The sequence below is a fragment of the Pan troglodytes genome, chromosome 21 (assembly GCF_028858775.2).
Source record: "Pan troglodytes isolate AG18354 chromosome 21, NHGRI_mPanTro3-v2.0_pri, whole genome shotgun sequence".
Taxonomy (NCBI): Eukaryota; Metazoa; Chordata; class Mammalia; order Primates; family Hominidae; genus Pan; species Pan troglodytes.
Window position 1 is genome coordinate 6,598,493 of NC_072419.2, and position 18,311 is coordinate 6,616,803.

General features: G+C 42.7%; 1 protein-coding gene across 1 annotated transcript in view; it reads right to left on the reverse strand.

Annotated features, from left to right (window-relative positions):
* The window catches only part of LOC735365 (KN motif and ankyrin repeat domain-containing protein 1-like), a 96,046-nt gene that overhangs the window by 6,267 nt on the left and 71,468 nt on the right, over positions 1-18,311 (reverse strand). The window contains 5 exon segments of the mRNA XM_063802972.1: positions 1,329-1,548; positions 5,031-5,118; positions 7,239-7,478; positions 8,592-8,700; positions 9,628-9,825. Coding sequence (XP_063659042.1) covers positions 1,329-1,548; positions 5,031-5,118; positions 7,239-7,478; positions 8,592-8,700; positions 9,628-9,825 — 855 coding nt within the window.

Sequence of the window (18,311 nt, forward strand, 5' to 3'; positions counted from 1 at the left end):
AAGCATCCGAGATCTACACCTTACGGAGCCAGAATCTCAGCCTAGAAGGGGGAGCAGTAACCATTAAGATAAGTGATTAACCCAAACCATCCAGCAATGGAATTAAAATTACTTAATTTGCCAAGATGTTTTATCAACTTCTAAGGGTATACACTAAGCTGTTCCTGTCAGGAGTGATAGTGAAATCTTGTTTTCAGCCTCCCTGGATATTATCTACTTCTGTTTAAACAATCACTCCGGCTGACTGTATCACCAGCTCTGTTTATAGTCTAGAAAGCCTGAAGAGGAGGGGCTTGAAATTCCTTCCTGTAAGATGGAAGCAGTTATACCCTAACATGGCTCCAAAAAGAGGGAACAAACACACTTATAAGAGAAAGGAAGGATAAATCTGCTTGGCTTTCTTCTCTGCATCAATTCCAAGTTCCCAAAACAGAGCAGAAGCGATTGGACAGTGGATGAAGACAGAATTTCAGAAAATTGGACAGTTTGATTGCATATTCTAAGGTTCACACTGCATCCTCATTAATCAGACTGAGACACTGTGACTTCTCTGTCACACACTAGAAATAAAAATATGTATTACAAAAATTAAAAGATTTGGGGTCTATGTGGCATCAGGCTGCTCCATTTGAACAAGAAGTTGAAAGCTCACAGTTTCTTGAGGGTACCATCTGTGTATGTGCCCCTCCCTCACTTCATGTCTAAGATGTCAGCTGGCTCTATTCTGGGATAACAAGTTTCTACTATTCTATTATGGTTGAGAGACAAGAATAACATGCCCTTTGCTCTATGCTGTTTCCCCAGTAACAGTATATTTTGGTGAGAATGGTGATCATTTGACCATCTGTTAAGGTGGCTTTGCTTAGTCCCCATCTTGACTAACCACACACTTCTGCAAGGACAGCAGTCATGGAGTACGGTCAAATCAAGTGGTCCACATGCACCAAGGCTGTGACCCTGGGCCTGTAAGCAGCACTCTGCCTCCTGAGTGCAAACCGGCCAGGCCCGAATGATTCAGCTCAGGAGCGAACGTGAGTCATGCTTCTTACCAGGGATACACCTCTCACTTGAATGCAGCTGAACTGCAGCAAGAAGATCCTCAAAACCTCCTTTCAAAAACAGATCTAGAATCTGTGTCACCCAGTTTTGTTTAAACTTCAAGCCTCTTATGAATGACTCAAGAAAATTCTTGCCATGTCATGTGGAAAAGCAATAAAAAGGATTTTAGCATGGTCAGAGAATTCAGGAGTGGCTCAACCAGGTTCTCTGAGATGAGTCACAACCCAAGTGCTGTCAGAGAAGAGGGGGTGGAAGGGCAGCCAACATACCGGCATCTAACAGCAGCTTCACAATCTCGAAGTTGGAGTGGGACACGCTGTAATGGAGGGCTGTGTTGCCGTTGCCGTCTGCCAAGTTGATGACATAGCGGAAGACATCTGGGGAAATGGCCTCAAAAGCAGCTATGTAGTCCCCCACCATGGCTGGAATGGCTGACTTCTGACTGGACACGCGGAACCACTCGTGCTGGAGGGTGTTCAGACAGAACCTCTGCCAAAACACCAAGTGGTCGTTAGTTCTTCTATTTATAGACTTTTTGAGACCTAGTTGAAAGCACAAGTAACCTGTCCTTTTACAGTCAAAGTATATATATGCAGTTAGAATCTGCTCTCAAAAACCAACAGCCCTAAGAGAAGCTTCAAACACCAAACTGGGACATTTCTCCTGATTTTAAATGACATGTAGATTCTAATGTCTATAAAGGAGACCAGACAGCACCGTGCAGAAGCAGAGGCTCTGGAGCCAGACCACTGAGTTTCAAATGCAGGCTCTGCTACCTAAAAGCTTTATGACCCTAGGGAAGTTATTCTGCTTCCGTTTCCTCATCTGAAAAATTGGATAATACCATGCTTTCATAGTTTTTGTGATGAGAATAAACACTCAGGCTTGGCTCCATGTATTAAGCTATTAATATTATGTAATCATACTGGCCTTGCAAACAATTTTCATAGAAATTAGGAAGAAATTAACTAGCCTACACTGAATTATGCTGCTTCCTTCCTATCCAGACCAAACTCACCTCCTTCAACTCCTCAGCACAGCACTAGGTTGGGAGACTGTACGTGTATAGCCAACCCAATTCCCACCCCAATCCCAAATACAACTGTTCAACCATGGAAAGGGAAAATAAAAGGGAAGCCCGTCTGGAACTAATTTCATTCTCTCATCAGCTCCACTCTGACTTCCTTAGGCTGCGGACACATGAAGAAGGCACTTGCTTTGTGGATGATCAACTCAACCCTGGGTCACGTGAAGCTCAGTGGAGACTGAGCGGTCAGTACTGGTGATGAGGATGACTACAGTGTCTTTTCAATGGGCCTTCATGAGTTTAATATTCATTTCTGCTGTGCTTACTCTTTAAAAGTTTAAAAATATACCAAAGACAGCCTATGTCAAAAGCACCAGAACCCAAGAAGTCCTCTTTCTGTAGAAAAGGTAGAGTTGGGATTATAGAGCTTCCATCTCTTTATCATCCTGCTACTGATTATTTAGTTTTAACCATTTCAATCACATTTTGGGTCACTTGAAAAGTGTCCTTTTTTTTCTGTATATATTCAGATTCCTGTTTCTTTGGAGTTGTCACACTGAAAGAAGGGAAATTATGTGTTCTGGTCATCCTAATTCTATTACTGCTAAATAACTGGTGTCCTGACATGATTATCTAGCCCTGGCATTGTGTTCACTCGTCCACTACTTTTACAACACAATACTTTAAACACTGTCACACCAAATGAAAATTCAATTAAAAAGATGTACCCATCACAGTGTGTGTGGATGACACCATGCTCGGCAATTTGGAGGATGCAGGAAAACAGAATCCTTCCCAAAGGCCAGGTAACCTAGTATTTTGAGAACAGTGAAAGAAAAGTGTACTATGGCTATAAAATCTGGGGTTACAAGGCACCAGTTTTAAGTTTAGGTTAAACCTGATGGGAAATACTGACACTGCAGTGAGATTTTATGGTTTTACTACTGACCAGGGTATAGCCAGGTATTTTCATGAATACAAATCCAAGAATTTCAATATGTAGTTCTATGTTTCCCCTTGACTAGGAATTTTTTTTTTTTTTTTGAGAGGGTGTCACTGTCTCCCAGGCTGGAGTGCAGTGGCATGATGATGGAGCACTGCAGCCTCAACTTCCTGGGCCTCCAGCTATCTTCTTGCCTCAGCCTCCCAAGTAGCTAGGACCATGGGTACATGCCATCATACCTGGCTAATTTTTGTAGAGACAGGGTTTTGCCATGTTGCCCAGGCTGGTCTCAAACTGAACTCCTGGGCTCAAGTGATCCACTGCCTTGGCCTCTCAAAGTGCTGGGATTACAGGTGTGAGCCACTGTGCCTGGACTTGACCAGCAATTTTATTTAGTACAGCTGGCCCTCTGTATCTACAGGTTCCATTTCCATAGATTCAACCACTGGCAGAGTGAAAATATTTTAAAAATATGTAATACAAAACAATACAGTATAACAACTATTTATATAGCATTTACATTGTGTTAAGTTTTTGAGGCCAGGCGCGGTGGGTCATGCCTGTAATCCCAGCACTTTGGGAGGCATGGTGGCTCATGCCTGTAATCCCAGAACTTTGGGAGGCCAAGATGGGCGGACCACGAGGTCAGGAGATCGAGACCATCCTGACTAACACGGTGAAACCCGGTCTCTACTAAAAATACAAAAAAATTAGCCGGGCGTTGTGGTGGACGCCTGTAGTCCCAGCTACTTGGGAGGGTGAGGCAGGAGAATGGCCCGAATCCGGGAGGCGGAGCTTGCAGTGAGCCCAGATCACGCCACTGCACTCCAGGCTTTTTTTCAGACGGAGTCTCACTCTGTCACCCAGGCGTGAGTGCAGAGGTGCAATCTTGGCTCACTGCAACCATCACCTCCCGGGTGCAAGCAATTCTCCAGCCTCAGACTCCCGAGTAGCTGGGATTACAGGAGTGTACCACCATGCCTGGCTAACTTTTTGTATTTTTAGTAGAGACAGGGTTTCACCATGTTGGCTAAGCTCGTCTCGAACTCCAGACCTCATGTGATCGGCCTGCATCGGCCTCCCGAAGTGTTGGGATCATAGGTGTCAGCCACTGCACCTGGCCCTGTATTAGGTATTATGATATAGAAATGATTTAAAATATATGGCAGAATTTAAAGTATATGCATAGTTTATATGCAAATACTACACCATTTTACATAAGGGACTTGAGTATCTGTGCATTTCGGTATCCTTAGGGGATCCTACATTTTCTCAATGCACTAATAAAAAAGACAGCTGTCAACCAGTGGGTTAGTCTGGCCTATGAAAGAATGTGCACATAACTTTGACACATGAGAATATGTCATTCTTGGCCATGGTGTCAGATTAACCATTGCCATAGAAATACTTGTGTCCTATGTTGTACCACTCATGATCACTAAGGCAACCACAAACTCTTTGCTGTTTGCTCTGAATTTCTTAGACTGCGAGATGACAAGTGCGGTTATTTTTATGTTTAAAAATAGTGGCCGCCTGCATTCCACATCAGAGCATAACATACAGTTTCATAACTGAAAGGAATGCTGACCTTGGCTCAGATAGGTTTCTTTTAAAAACATATGCTAACTTAAAAAAAAAAAATTCTTGGATGCTGCTCCCTGGATCTTACTGTTCTATAAATACAAATGAAATATGTAGAAAGATGACGACTGACTGCAATTAGCCCTCCTTTCTGTCTGCAAGTGTATGCCTCACAGATGCCTCCACCCCAGGAAAAGTCCAGGGTGGGTAAAGGATGTCCGAAGTTGGGCCTCAAGGAAACACTGGCAGTGTGATTCAGGGAGCAAGACCACATGATGTTCACCCAGCCCACTCATGCTGGAAACAGTTCAGGAGAAAAGCATGCAAGCAACAACTCGGGCAGCCTACAGCTGGCCTTGACAATGAACCCACTCATGCACTTTGTACACACTGGGGATGGTGTTTGCAGGTCAGACTCACCATATCTTTGCTGGTCAAAGCTTTGGGGTCATTTATAGTATTTTTCAGTAAGTTGCATGCAGACAACATCTTTTCACTTAATTCATACCTGAAAGGAGAAAAAACAAGTTACGATTGGTCACAAGAAGAAAATCATTTTTATTTCAACCCAAATATATAATTTTTTTTTTGAGACAGGGTCATGCTCTGTCGCACAGGCTGGAGTGCAGTGGCATGATATTGGCTCACTGCAACCTCCACCTCCTGGATTCAAGCAATCCTCCTGCCTCAGCCTCCCTAGTAGCTGGGACTACAGGTGTGCACCACCAGGCCCAGCTAATTTTTGTATTTTTAGTAGAGACGGGGTTTCACTATGTTGGCCAGGCTGGTTTTGAACTCCTGACCTCAGGTGATCCACCTGCCTCGGCTTCCCAAAGTGCTGGGATTACAGGTGTGGGACACTGTGCGCAGCTTCAACTTTTAAAAATATATTTTTAAAAGGCAAGTGGCCCCAAGCCAGCCTAGGCAGGTCATTATGGCACAAGGTGCTTGGGTGTAGGCAGCACAGAAATCCTTAGGGGTCTAAGGGTTACGTCCACTGTGCAGAGCCAACACCTCCAGCCAGAGATTGAGGCCTTGTTTGGGAGGGTGACATTCGGCTTCACCAATTGGCCTTTATGACATTCTGGAATAACATTTAAAGATTTTTTTTTGCCATTTTAAGTTTGCTTTTTTTTTTTTTTTTTTTTTTTTGAGACAAGGTCTCACTCTGTTGCCCAGGCTGGAGTGCAGTGGTGCAATCATGGCTCACTGTAGTTTTGCTGTCCCAGCCTCAAGCAATCTTCCTACCTCAGCTTCCCAAGTAACTGGGATTACACGTGTGTGCCACCGCACCCGGCTTTGTATTTGTAGAGACAGGGTTTCACCATGTTGCCCAGGCTGGTCTCGAACTCTTGGGCTCAAGCTATCTGCCTGCCTGCCTCAGCCTCCCAAAGTATTGGGATTATGGGTGTGAGCCACTGTGCCCAACCTGTTCTAAGTTTTTAAAAAATATTTTTAATCTTAAGGGGGTTGAAGGAGACCCAAATTACTTTTTTTCTGAGACAGGGTCTTGCTCTGTCACCCAGACTGGAGTGCACTGGCTCACTGCAGCCTCAATCTCCAGGGTTCAAGTGATCCTCCCACCTTATCCTCCAGAGCAGCTGGCATGTGACACCATGCCCAGGTAATTGATATTTTTGTAGGGATGTAGGTCTTACTATGTTGTCCAGGCTAGTCTCAAACTCCTGTGCTCAAGCGATCCTCTTGCCTTGACTTTCCACAAATTACCATATATCCATTGTGCTGACCAGTAAACCACACATCTGAACCCACATTTGGTGACTCAAGTGTTTAACCCATATGAAGAGTAAAAAAATGACATATGGTATATAAATTACATGTCAAAGCTGTTAAAAAGCCATGTGAAACACTTGGAAATATAAACTAAAAACACTTACCTTGTGTTAATGCAGTTAAACTTTCATTTGCCAAATTAAATAGAGGTAAGTTTTGTGAAATGTTCTATTTCTATTTCACATAGTGAAGAACCATACTGAAGTTTCCACCTTTTCTACTCTCTATTTTATGAGCATCAAATCCTTATCTAATGGTCTTGAAAACTTACATTTTGAGGCACATGTTTCAGCCAACCAGAGTGTTTTTCAGCTACTATTTATGATACACCCAACTCCATTCTTGTGGTATTCCTGATCATTCAATGTGTAACAAAATACAAACATGTAAGTGATATGCATCATCTTTACAGTATATGTGATCTTTGGCTGAGGCCTCACCCACACAATGATCCTGTATCAAGATAAATGGCTAAACATAAAATCTGAAATCTTACAGTAGGCTGGCCACCAAAAAATTAAAATGTCTTTAAATATAAGGTAAGGTGTTCAAACAATGGAAGTTTTAGTGGATTGTGGTTCCATATGTTAAATTATATAGCAGAGTTAAGGTTTCAGAAAACAAGGGTGATTAGGTTATCAGGCCATTCTACCATAAGAGATCTAAGAGTTGCAATACTCTGCACTTGTATATATTAGTATCTCAAGATGTGTATACCTCTGAGGAACAGATAAAAGCAAACATTTAATTACAAAAGCTCTGAACTGGCCAACCCTATTGCCAAAGTACATTAAATGTGGGAGGGGCAAGGGAGGGAAGGGGAATGTACCACACCTCTCTCTGATTTCCACCTTCTCAGGTTCACATTCTTGAACCTGCATTTCATCTTCCACCCTGGCAGACTTCAAACCTTCAATATTAACTGCATGGTGCCCTTCTGCCATTCCCCGAGTGTCTTCATCCTCCTCCTCCTCCTCTTCTTCAAGAGGCTACTCAATGACATCACACTCGTCATCTGACTCAGAAGAAGAGCTTTCATCTGAGCTGGAATCATCACTTGAAGTTGTTTCATACCTAGGTGGCAATTGGGATTTCAGGAGATGCAAGGTGTGCTCACGAAGACCCAGTGATAGAAATTTCTATGAAGGGATTTGCTAATTGACTCCAGAAATTTCACTAGTGGTTTTAGATCCTGCACTTAGAAGTTCAAAGTAAGGTCTATTTAAATGCCTGGTGGTTTTGAATGGACTCTAACTTAAATTGGTAATCGGTATCATATAACCAATTGGTATCATGTAACACTTGTTAAAGAAAATAATGGCATCTCCGGCTTAGTATAAATCAAGAGAAAACATACTTTATGGAAAACAGATCGGTAGGTGCTAACTTTTTGTCCCCCCCCCCACCCCATTTCTTCCTATTTCATCCTATTAATTCTCCCAGTATCAAGGTGAATAGATTACATAGGCAATCAATAGTTTTTCTGGTGTATGCCCTCCAAAATCTCCTGGCCATTATCACTGAATAAAACTTCTAGATTTGGAAAACAGGCACCATAAGGTTAAACCCTAATGGTACACTTTGTATTATTTCTTTCTTGTGGGGGCCATGTATCAATTCATTGATTTGATTCAATTGTAGGACAACAAAGGGGCTTAACTATGTACGTGGGCCAATGGAAAGAGAAGGAACAAACAATAACCATTGTATTTAGAAAGCAAACTGGTGATGTGGTTATCAATTGTGAAAGGCCCTACAATTTGGGTCATAAACATGGAGAGCTAAGCAAAAGGACACATTTTGAAGGAAAAGATGATGATCGTTGGCCCAGAGAGTGATGCTCTCAGTCTTTTTCTGCTCAATTGTGAGTTCTCATATAGGTAAGTACAAGTTGTCCAACACAGTGCAGGAACCCTGCTGCGTTCACTGAAGACTATTTCTTTCAGATCAGAGGTGAGATGTAAACCGCTCAGCTTCATCAGGTATCCTTAAGAGAGTGACAAATCCTTAAAGACAGCACCAGAGGAGGAAAGAAAAGCCCAAATGCACCTTTCTGCCTTTCTGAGGAGGGAATCTTTCATCACTGCGCTGTGGCCGCTTCCCCGACTAGGCACCTTGAAATGTGACTTAGGCAGGAGGCAAAGGAGACTGACAGCATTAGCCTCTAGAACCACCATCTTTCCTTACCCTCCATTAATGCCAACAAACTGAAGATTCTTTTTTGCGCCATTTGAATCTTTGTTACCATCTTTCTTCTTCATGATGGACTTCAGTGTACTTTCATTGTTTGTACATGCTGTGAAAAAGTCAAGGCCATAAAAATGAAAACTCACACCCATACATGTTAAATGATCTTTTTTCCTGTACAGTTCTTTTCTCATGCATGTAAATGTAGATCTTGGCATATATATGTGAGAAGTTTCCACAAAATTCAATGGGAAAGTGTGTGCATGCAAAGAAAATAATTCCAAGTTCCATTAATAACATTCTTCACATGGGAAAAAAATCAATTAGTACTTCCAGACATAACAAAGCCAGTGAAAATTGACATTTGTATCCGGCTTTATTGCTTATAAAGTGATGTCGTGTCTCACGAGCCTCAAGGACCATTTACGTACTAAACAGGGATTATTATTTTTCTTCAGCTGAGATAACCTGAAAAAACTTATGCCTGCCAGAACGTGAATAAAATGCTATTTAAAATATTTCATAATTTGTAATATCATAAATATCATAATTTGTAAGCTTTCTTGTACAGCTTTCTTTCTTTGGTAATTTTGAGACAGGGTCTCTCTCTGTCACCCAGGCTGGAGTGCAGTGGCGTGATCTCAGCTCACTGCAACCTCCACCTCCCAGGTTCAAGTGATTCTCCCACCTCAGCTGCCAGAGTAGCTGGGACTACAGGTGTGCACCACCATGCCCGGCTAATTTTTGTATTTTTTAGTAGAGACGGGGTTTCACCATGTTGGCCAGGCTGGTCTCGAACTCCTGGCCTCAAGTGATCTGCCTGCCTTGGCCTCCCAAAGTGCTGGGATCACAGGTGTGAGCCACCATGCCCGGCCTCTTTGGTAACCTTATTTAAAGATATTCTGGGCCTACCTTCCGAATAACGATATTAACTTTCTTCCAGGTCAATTTAAAAGGTACATTGACATTAAATTGGAATGCTGGCAATGCTGGCCCTAGAATCCTGATGCCAATGACTGTGAGTGAGAAAAGTTACCATAGAGGCCAGCGGCGATCTGGTCGTCTGTCAGGTTCACTGGAGACAGCGTACCTTCCTGAGTGGGGAAGGCATCCAGGCTGCTGATTGGCTTTCCTTCTGAGGTCCCCACTTCTTGCTCAGGCTGGGATGTCTGGGAGCTTAAGGGACTTCCTGACTGAAGGCCTCCACACTTACAGGTATATCCCAAATAATTGCCTATCAGGAAAAAGAAAGGTACACAGTGTGTGATGCTAGGACTGAAAAAGCAGGCTTAAAAAAAAACAATTCTTGCCATTCATAATTTAAAATGGGCCTATTATCCCAGCCACCAAACCTCAGAAGCCCCTTTGACTCTCCAGCCTTCCTGATTTCATGAGCATGGGCAGACTGCCGAGCCTTGCCATTCTAACTCCACAGCACCTCTCCTTTTCTCTGTTTTGGCTGCTACCATCGTAGCCTTGGTTTCTAGTCACGGAAGTAGCATTCTTACTGCCCCTCTTCCATTACTGTTTCCACTCTGGCACAACGCTTCAGAGCATTACTCCCAGCCAGCTCCAATGCCATCATTATTCCAGCTAAAACAAAATGTGACAACGCCTAAAAAGCACCCACTGCTCAGGAAATGTAGTCCACACTGCAGAGCCAGAGATTCTAAACTATCCATAACCTGGTACTGGCTGACCCCCCAACTTCATTTCCCACTCCTCCTGTCGTCCTTACTGGGACAGGGACTGCATCCCATTAAGTGCCAGTACTCGCTGTATAGAGATGCAGGTCTCTTGTTTCCCGGCAGCATGCCTCAGCTTATGCCCTTCTACTACCTGGAATACCTTTCTTCCCCCATCTTCACACAGCCGCACCCTCCCATCACTGCCTCTTCAGGCCCTTCCCTGATCTCCTTCACTAACAATGTTCTTGCCCTGAACTCTCACAGCCCATCTTCTGTACCTTCTCCTGGGATCTGTGATATAATGTACAAGATGACTTGTATGATGGTTTTAGACTCCCTTGTAGATGGTAAATATTTTGAGGGCATCAAACAGTTCTGATCAACTTTCTCTTAACAAATCTACTAGAGTGCTTTTGTATATGTTAGCCACTTAAAATCTGTATACTGACCGAAGCAATTTGGATTAAATAACATTTTGTAATTAATGTATACAGATATGTCAATGAAAAGAGTCAAACTCTGTAAAAAAAGAGGTTTACTCTGAGCCAAGTATGAATGACCAAGGCCAAAAGCACAATCTCACGAGGTCCTGACAACATGTGCCCAAGGTGGCTGGGTTACAGCTTAATTTTGTACACTTTAGTGGACTAGAAGTTACAGGCAAACACAAATCAATGCATGTAAGGTATACACTAGTTTAGAAAGGTGGAAGAACTCAAATAAGTGTGGGCTTCCAGGTCTTCGGTAGATTCAAAGATACTCTGATTGGCAAATGGTTGAAAAAGTTAACTTATTATCTAAAGGCCTGGAATCAACAGAAAGGAGTGTCTGGGTTAAGATAAGGGGTTGTGAAGACCAAGGTTCTTATTATGTAGATGAAGCCTCCAGGTAGCAGGCTTCATCTACGTAGATGGTAAACGTCTCTTTTCAGACCTCTATATAGATGGTAAATGTCTCTTTTCAGACCTAAATAGGTACCAGACTCTGAATCTCTCCTGATCAGGAAAAGGCCTGGACAGGTAAGGGGATTCTCTACATAATGTAGATATTCCCCACAAGAGACAGCCTTGCAGGGCCATTTCAATATACATCGAAGAGGCCGGGAGCAGTGGCTCATGCCTGTAACCCCAGCACTTTGGGAGGCCAAGGCAGGTGGATCACCTGAGGTCAAGAGTTCGAGACCAGCCTGGTCAACACGGTGAAACCCCGTCTCTACTAAAAATACAAAAATTAGCCAGGCATGGTGGGGGGTGCCTGTAGTCCCAGCTACTTGGGAGGCTGAGGCAGGAGAATGGCTTGAACCCAGGAGGTGGAGGTTGTAGTGCCTAGATTGTGCCATTGCACTCCAGCCTGGGTGACAGAGTGACAGAGTGAGACTCCATCTCAAGAAAACAAAAGAAACAAAACAAAAAAAGACAAAATACATCGAAGAAATATATTTTAGGGTAAAATACTTCAATTTCTTTTAGGGTCTGCTGTCATGTGATGCTATAGGAGAGTCAGGTTGGAATTTGTTATCTTATTGCTATAAAGAGTCTGTTTGTCACTCCTAAGATTTCTGTTTTAATGTTAATGCTGGTCAGTTGTGCCTGAATTCCAAAGGGAGGAGGGTATAATGAGGCATGTTTGACACCTCCTTCCCATCATGGCCTGAACTAGTTTTTCAGGTTTACTATGGAATCCCCTGGCTGACAGGAGGGATCTATTCCGTTGGTTAGGGGGCTTAGAATTTTATTTTTGGTTTACAGATATATTGTAGAATTTTCAATGTGGGTGATGTGGAAAAATGTTTGTAATATATGGTTAATTGAAAAAAGCAGATAATAAAATTCCATGTATTGTGTGATCCTATTAAAATACATTACCCCCCCCCCCCCCCCACACACACACACACACACACACACACAATAAGTTATCTGACTGTGCTAAATGAAACAGCTATGGTAGTTTTAATTTTTCCCTGGATTAGGCTGGGTGTGGTGGCTCCTGCCTGTAATTCCAGCACTTTGGGAGGCTGAGGCAGGTAGATTACTTGAGGTCAGGAGTTTGAGACCAGCCTGGCCAACATGGTGAAACTCCATCTCTACAAAAATACAAAAATTAGCTGGGCATGGTGGTGAGTGCCTGTAATCCAGAGCTGCTCGGGAGGCTGAGGTAGGAGAATCACTTGAACCCGGGAGGCAGAGGTTGCAGTGAGCCAAGATCGTCCCACTGCACTCCAGCCTGGGCGGCAGAGCGAGACTCTAATAAAAAAAAAAAAAAAATTTCCTTGGATTTGCCATTTTTTCTATAGTGAATATGGGTTAACTGTGTTCAAAATCACTTTTAAAAATGAAAAATTATTTCACTTAATTGTCTAAAAGTTTTATCCTAAGGATGTACAAAAAGATACAGAAGGCTATTGTTTCCATGTTTAAAACAGTAAAAAGAGGCAGACAGTCTGCTTGTAAGAAACAACCATATAAGCACTGGTATATTTATACAAAGGAATTCTATATGGCCATTACAAATCTTGATATAGGAGAATATTAACATAGATGAGCATGATGTGTATTAAAAATAGGTCATACAATAATACGGATAAAATAAACCTACTTTGGTAAATAATTTTTTATTTTAATTGAGAGAGTGTCTTGTCTTGTGCTGTTGCCCAGGCTGGAGTGCAGTGGAGCAATCCTGGCTCACCGCAACCTCTGCCTTCTTGTTTCAAGAGATTCTTGTGCCTCAGCCTCCCGAGTAGCTGGGATTATGGGCACCTGCCACCATGCCTGGCTAATTTTTGTATTGTTAGTAGAGACGGGGTTTTACCATGTTGGCCAGGCTGGTCTTGAACTTGTGACCTCAGGAAATCTGCCCGCCTTGACCTCCCAAAGCGTTGGGATTATAGGCATGAGCCACCACGCCTGGCCTTATTTTTAATTTTTGTCTCCGTTCAAGTTTTTTTTCTTTCGAGACAGAGTCTTACTCTGTTGCTAGGCTACAGTGCAGTGGTGCGATCTTGGCTCACTGCAACATGCGCCTTCCCGGTTTAAGCAATTCTCCTGCCTCAGCCTCCCGAGTAGCTGGGGCTACAGGCAAGTGCCACCATGCCTAGCTAATTTTTGTATTTTTAGTAGAGACTCGGTTTCACCATGTTGGCCAGGTTGGACTCGAACTCCTGACCTCAGGAGATCCACCCGCCTCAGCCTCCCAAAGTGCTGGGGTTAGAGGTGTGAGCCCCCGTGCCTGGCCTCTCAGTTCAAGTTTAACGGAAACTAGAAAAGATCAATGGGCTTATTCCCTCTAATGATACATCACACAAATCAGCGGCCTGCCCCACAACACAGCTCAGGCCATTCCCACCAAGAGAAGAAAGGCTGGCCTCTCCACCCCTTGTAGGAAAGGCCTGCCTTATAGCACACCAGAATTGATCTGAATCTGAAGTCTTATGTTTGACTCATGGGGAAAAAAAATACAAAAGAGGTTTTGTTCTCATTGCTGCCTACTGGCATTAGTAAATAATTATATTTACATATATATGTATTAGAAAAATCATGGAAGGATATACAGGAAACCCATTTAACACTGCTTTGCTAAGGCTAAAGAGTCACAGGCTACTATAACTTTTTTCTTTTTGTCTCTAGTATTTCCTAAATTATACTTTATAAATTACTAACAAAAATTAAACATTTAAATCTACTCACAGTGTCAGGTGATTACAACTTTATCCCTTTCAAAGTAAAGCTCTGAAATCTCTTAGATTCTTAGAAGAAAAGCAGCTTAAGTGTTGATTGTATTTTGAGGCAATATGAAGAAAAAGAACGAATAACGAGCCCTAAAACTGCTCTGAGTTCTATTCTTCATAAGAATCACCTGTGACATTGGCTAAAATGCAGATTCCCAGGCACATGCTGCCAGAAGATCATTCTGCAGTTCTGGGATGGGGGCCAAGTGATGGCATTTCTGACATTCCCCACCACCTACAAGAATCACTGATGCAGGTGGCCCACTTTGAAAACTGGTTTAAAACAATGACGCTATAGTAAAAGAGTGAGAGCTGGCAAAAAATTCAATGTAAGGCATTAGAGATCATCTAAATTTTTTTTTTTTTTTTTTTTTTTTTTAAACAGAGTCTTGCTCTGTCACCCAGGCTGGAGTGAGGGCTGTGGCGCGATCTCAGTTCACTGCAACCTCCACCTCCCGGGTTCAAGCGATTCTCCTGCCTCAGCCTCCCAAGTAGCTGGGGCTACAGGTGTGCACAACCATGCCTGGCTAATTTTTGTATTTTTAGTAGAGACCGAGTTTTACCATGTTGGTTAGCCTGGCCTCAAACTCCTGACCTCAAGGGATATCACCTAATTTTTAATTCTCATACTTCCAGCTAAGGATTCTGAAGGCCAGCTAGGTTCAGGACTTGCCCCAGGCCACAGATCTGAACTAGAACTCACATTTCCTAATTCTGTGAACAGTCCCTTGTCCACAAATCAACAGCACAATGCTTTCTCCTTTAGCTGTGGGACATGGGGGCTACCTGGACGATTCCTTTACAACTCCAACTTCCTCCTCAACACACATACACACAATACTGAATTCAGCGGTCCAAACAACGTTTAACACTATGTGACCTGATGTCCCCTAACTGCAAATATGAAATGCCTAATGTGCCTTTGACTTCTTTTAAGCAAAGTAAATAAAGCAGGGCATTTATCTTCATTTTTCCTTCTCCAAGTCCATTCATCATTACTTAGAAAATATTGCAGTGGCCTCCAAAAAGTCTCACTAGTTAATCACTGAATGCCAGAACACTCTTTTTTTTTTGAGATTGAGTCTCGCTCTGTCACCCAGCCTGGAATGCAGTGGCATGATCTCTGCTCACTGCAACCTCCACCTCCCGGGTTCAAGTGATTCTCCTGCTCCAGCCTCCTGAGTAGCTGGGACTACAAGCGCCCGCCACCACGCCCAGCTGTTTTTTGTATTTTTAGTAGAGACGGGATTTTACTATGTTGGCTAGGCTGGTCACGAACTCCTGACCTCAGGTGATCCACCTACCTACCTCGGCCTCCCAAAGTTCTGGGATTACAGGTGTGAGCCACCGTGCCTGGCCGCCAGAACACTCTTTTTAGAGAAATGCTTGTACGAAGGATTTTCCTCTTCAATAACCAACAATGACTTTTTAAATGCAAATACATGATAGTTTTGACTATTATTGAAACCATAAAACAGATACAAAAGTAGATAATAGTTTAATAAACTCCTGTCTTCCCATTACTAGCTTCAACAATGATTAGAAAATATCTGGTTTCTCTGATAACTCCCTCTGCCCACTCACACTGGATTATTTTGAAGCAACAGCTAGAGATTCAATCATTTTCATCCATAAATATTTCAGTATATGTCCCTAAAAGAACTCTAAAAAATGCAAACCATTGAGGCTAAAACTATCAAATCTTAAAAAAAGATAAGTATGATTATCACATAATCCTGTCAGTATTCAAATTTCTCCAATAGTCTTTTTTTTTTTGATATGGCATCTCACTCTGTCACCCAGGCTGGAGTGCAGTGGCGTGATCTCTGCTCACCGCAACCTGTCTCCCAGGCTTAATCAATCCTCCCACCTCAGCCCCCCAAGTAGCTGGGACCACAGACGTACAAAACCACACCTGGCTTCTTCTTTTTTTTTTTTTTTCGTATTTTTAATAGAGATGGGTTTCACTATGTTGCCCAGGCTAGTCTCGAACTGCTGGGTTCAAGCTATCCACCCACCTTGGCCTCTGAAAGTACTGGAATTACAGGCATGAGCTACTGTGCCCAATCTCCAATAGTCTCTAAAAAATTTCTTTAATAGGGTGTTTGCATCAGAATTCCAGTCATGTATTTCCATTGGTTGCTATTATTTTAAAGTCTTTTAATCCATAGGTTCTCTTTGTTTAAATACAACTTAAAATTTTTAAAAAATTCAAACACAATTTATAGACAATAAAATGCACAGAATGAATTACAGAGAGGGTCTCACACTGTCACCCAGGCTAGAGTGCAATGGAATGTGATCATAGCTAACTGTAGCCTTGAACTCTTGGGCTCAAGCAATCCTCCCACCTTGGCCTTTGGAGTAGCTAGGACCACAGGACCCAGGGGCTTGCGACCATGCCCCACGAAAATGCACTGATTTTAAGTGTAAGTCGGATGGAATTTGGTAAATGTATACGCCTGTGTAACCACCTCTGTAACAGAGATACAGAACATTTCTAACAGCCTGGTAAGCCTTTCCTCCCACCCCTTCCAGATAGTGTCACCCAGGAATACCAGGTGCTATAATTTTTCTCACCACAGCTTACTTTTGTAAACTAGGGCTTTTTAAAGCTTCTCCAATTAAGGTCCACCTCCTCCTGCAGGCATCCAAGGGTCAAGGTGGAAGGTTTCATCTTGCCTGCGGGAACTTTACCTCTCAGCTACTCCTCCACTCTGTCCATTCTGTTCAGAGTGGTCCTGTGACTTAATTACTCCAACTCTATGAGTAGGGAGTAATTAGATCATCCTACAGGTCTGGAAATTCACCATCCTTCACCAGCTGAATTCGACCCATACTCTTTTCAAGGCTTGGCCCAAATTCTATCTTCTCTAGTCTTTTTTCTATGATACCATTCCAACCATTCCACAGAGATCTGTTTTTTCCCCATCATTGTCCTGTAGCACTTACGGTCCAGATTCAAATATGCCCTGTCTCCTCAATGAGATGGTCAGCATCTTGAGTTCCTCCATGCTACATTCTTATTTGGTGTCCTGTCCAGTGCTTAGAACAGTGGGGGACCATTGAGAGCCTTTAATAAGTGTCCATGTAATTCAACCAAAGGTCATGAGGATTCTACTGAGGCTTAACTGGTAAGGAAAAGAACCTCATTAAATTCCAAACTGGCTCTCCTTTGTCAAGTCAGAGGGAATTGGTCACCTATATTGCCAGAACATGTTCTTTGGATGGTGTTGAAACTCTGGCTGGTCTTGAGTGGCCTATAAACAATTCTCTGAACTTGATAAGGACCCATTTGTAGTTGTAGGCACCACATGCACCAATGTAAGACTGACAAATGACTGCTGTGTTTGAGCAAAATGAAGAAAACGTGCAGCCAGGAAAGCCAAAGAATAAAGAGGCCAACAAACAAAATTCAGTCGTTTCAACCCTAGCTACCCTTTAGAATCACCTGAATCGAGGGTGAGACTTTAAAAAATGTAGATACAATGAACTATCTGGATGGGTCCAGATATGAGAGAGACAGAGCAAGACAGACAGAGAGAGAGAGAGAGAGAGAATGAACATTTATTTGCAGTTGAAGTGAAACTCCATCTCAAAAAAATAAAATAAATAAAATAGAATTCAGGGTCCTTCCATAATTCTAACCTCGTGTGCTTTCATTAGTTTTACAAAGGCATTTTAGTCTTGGGAAGGGCTATTATCATCCTTGCTTTAAGGTTAAATTATAAACCAAATTCTACCCACAGTTAGCTTGGCCTGTGCCTAGGAATGAACAAGGACAGCTTGGAGGTCAGAAGTAAGACGGAGTCAGCTATGTCAGGTTTCTTTTACTGTCATGATTTTGGAAAGGCAGTTTCAATGTCCCCACCCCCTTGGGTTTCGGTACACCTCAATCCTGAGGTGTGAGCTATGGAGATGGGAAAGGTTAATGACAGCTCTAATTTCTTCTTGCTTATGGAACATTGTTGGGGAAGGGGTTGCCCCCAAGGTAAGAGGAGTGAAACCGTCTTGAAGTTGACCGTATGCCTTCACTGGTGTCTGGTTGGGGTCATTCTTATCCACAGTTTTAGTACAGCACATAAGTGAACAGCAGACTGTAAGATTAATAGTAAGCCCTACCACAAGAAGTGAAAGTCCTAGCTTCAGGAGTCCCTGTAGAACCAACCTGAAGCCTTGAGGGACCCAGGTAAATGACCCTGAGAACCAATCAATTATTGAGTCATCAGCAGATAACCTTATCCAAAAAAATGGACAAGGCTGGAGTCAATAAAAGGGGTACTACAGGTTTTCTGAAACATAATTTTT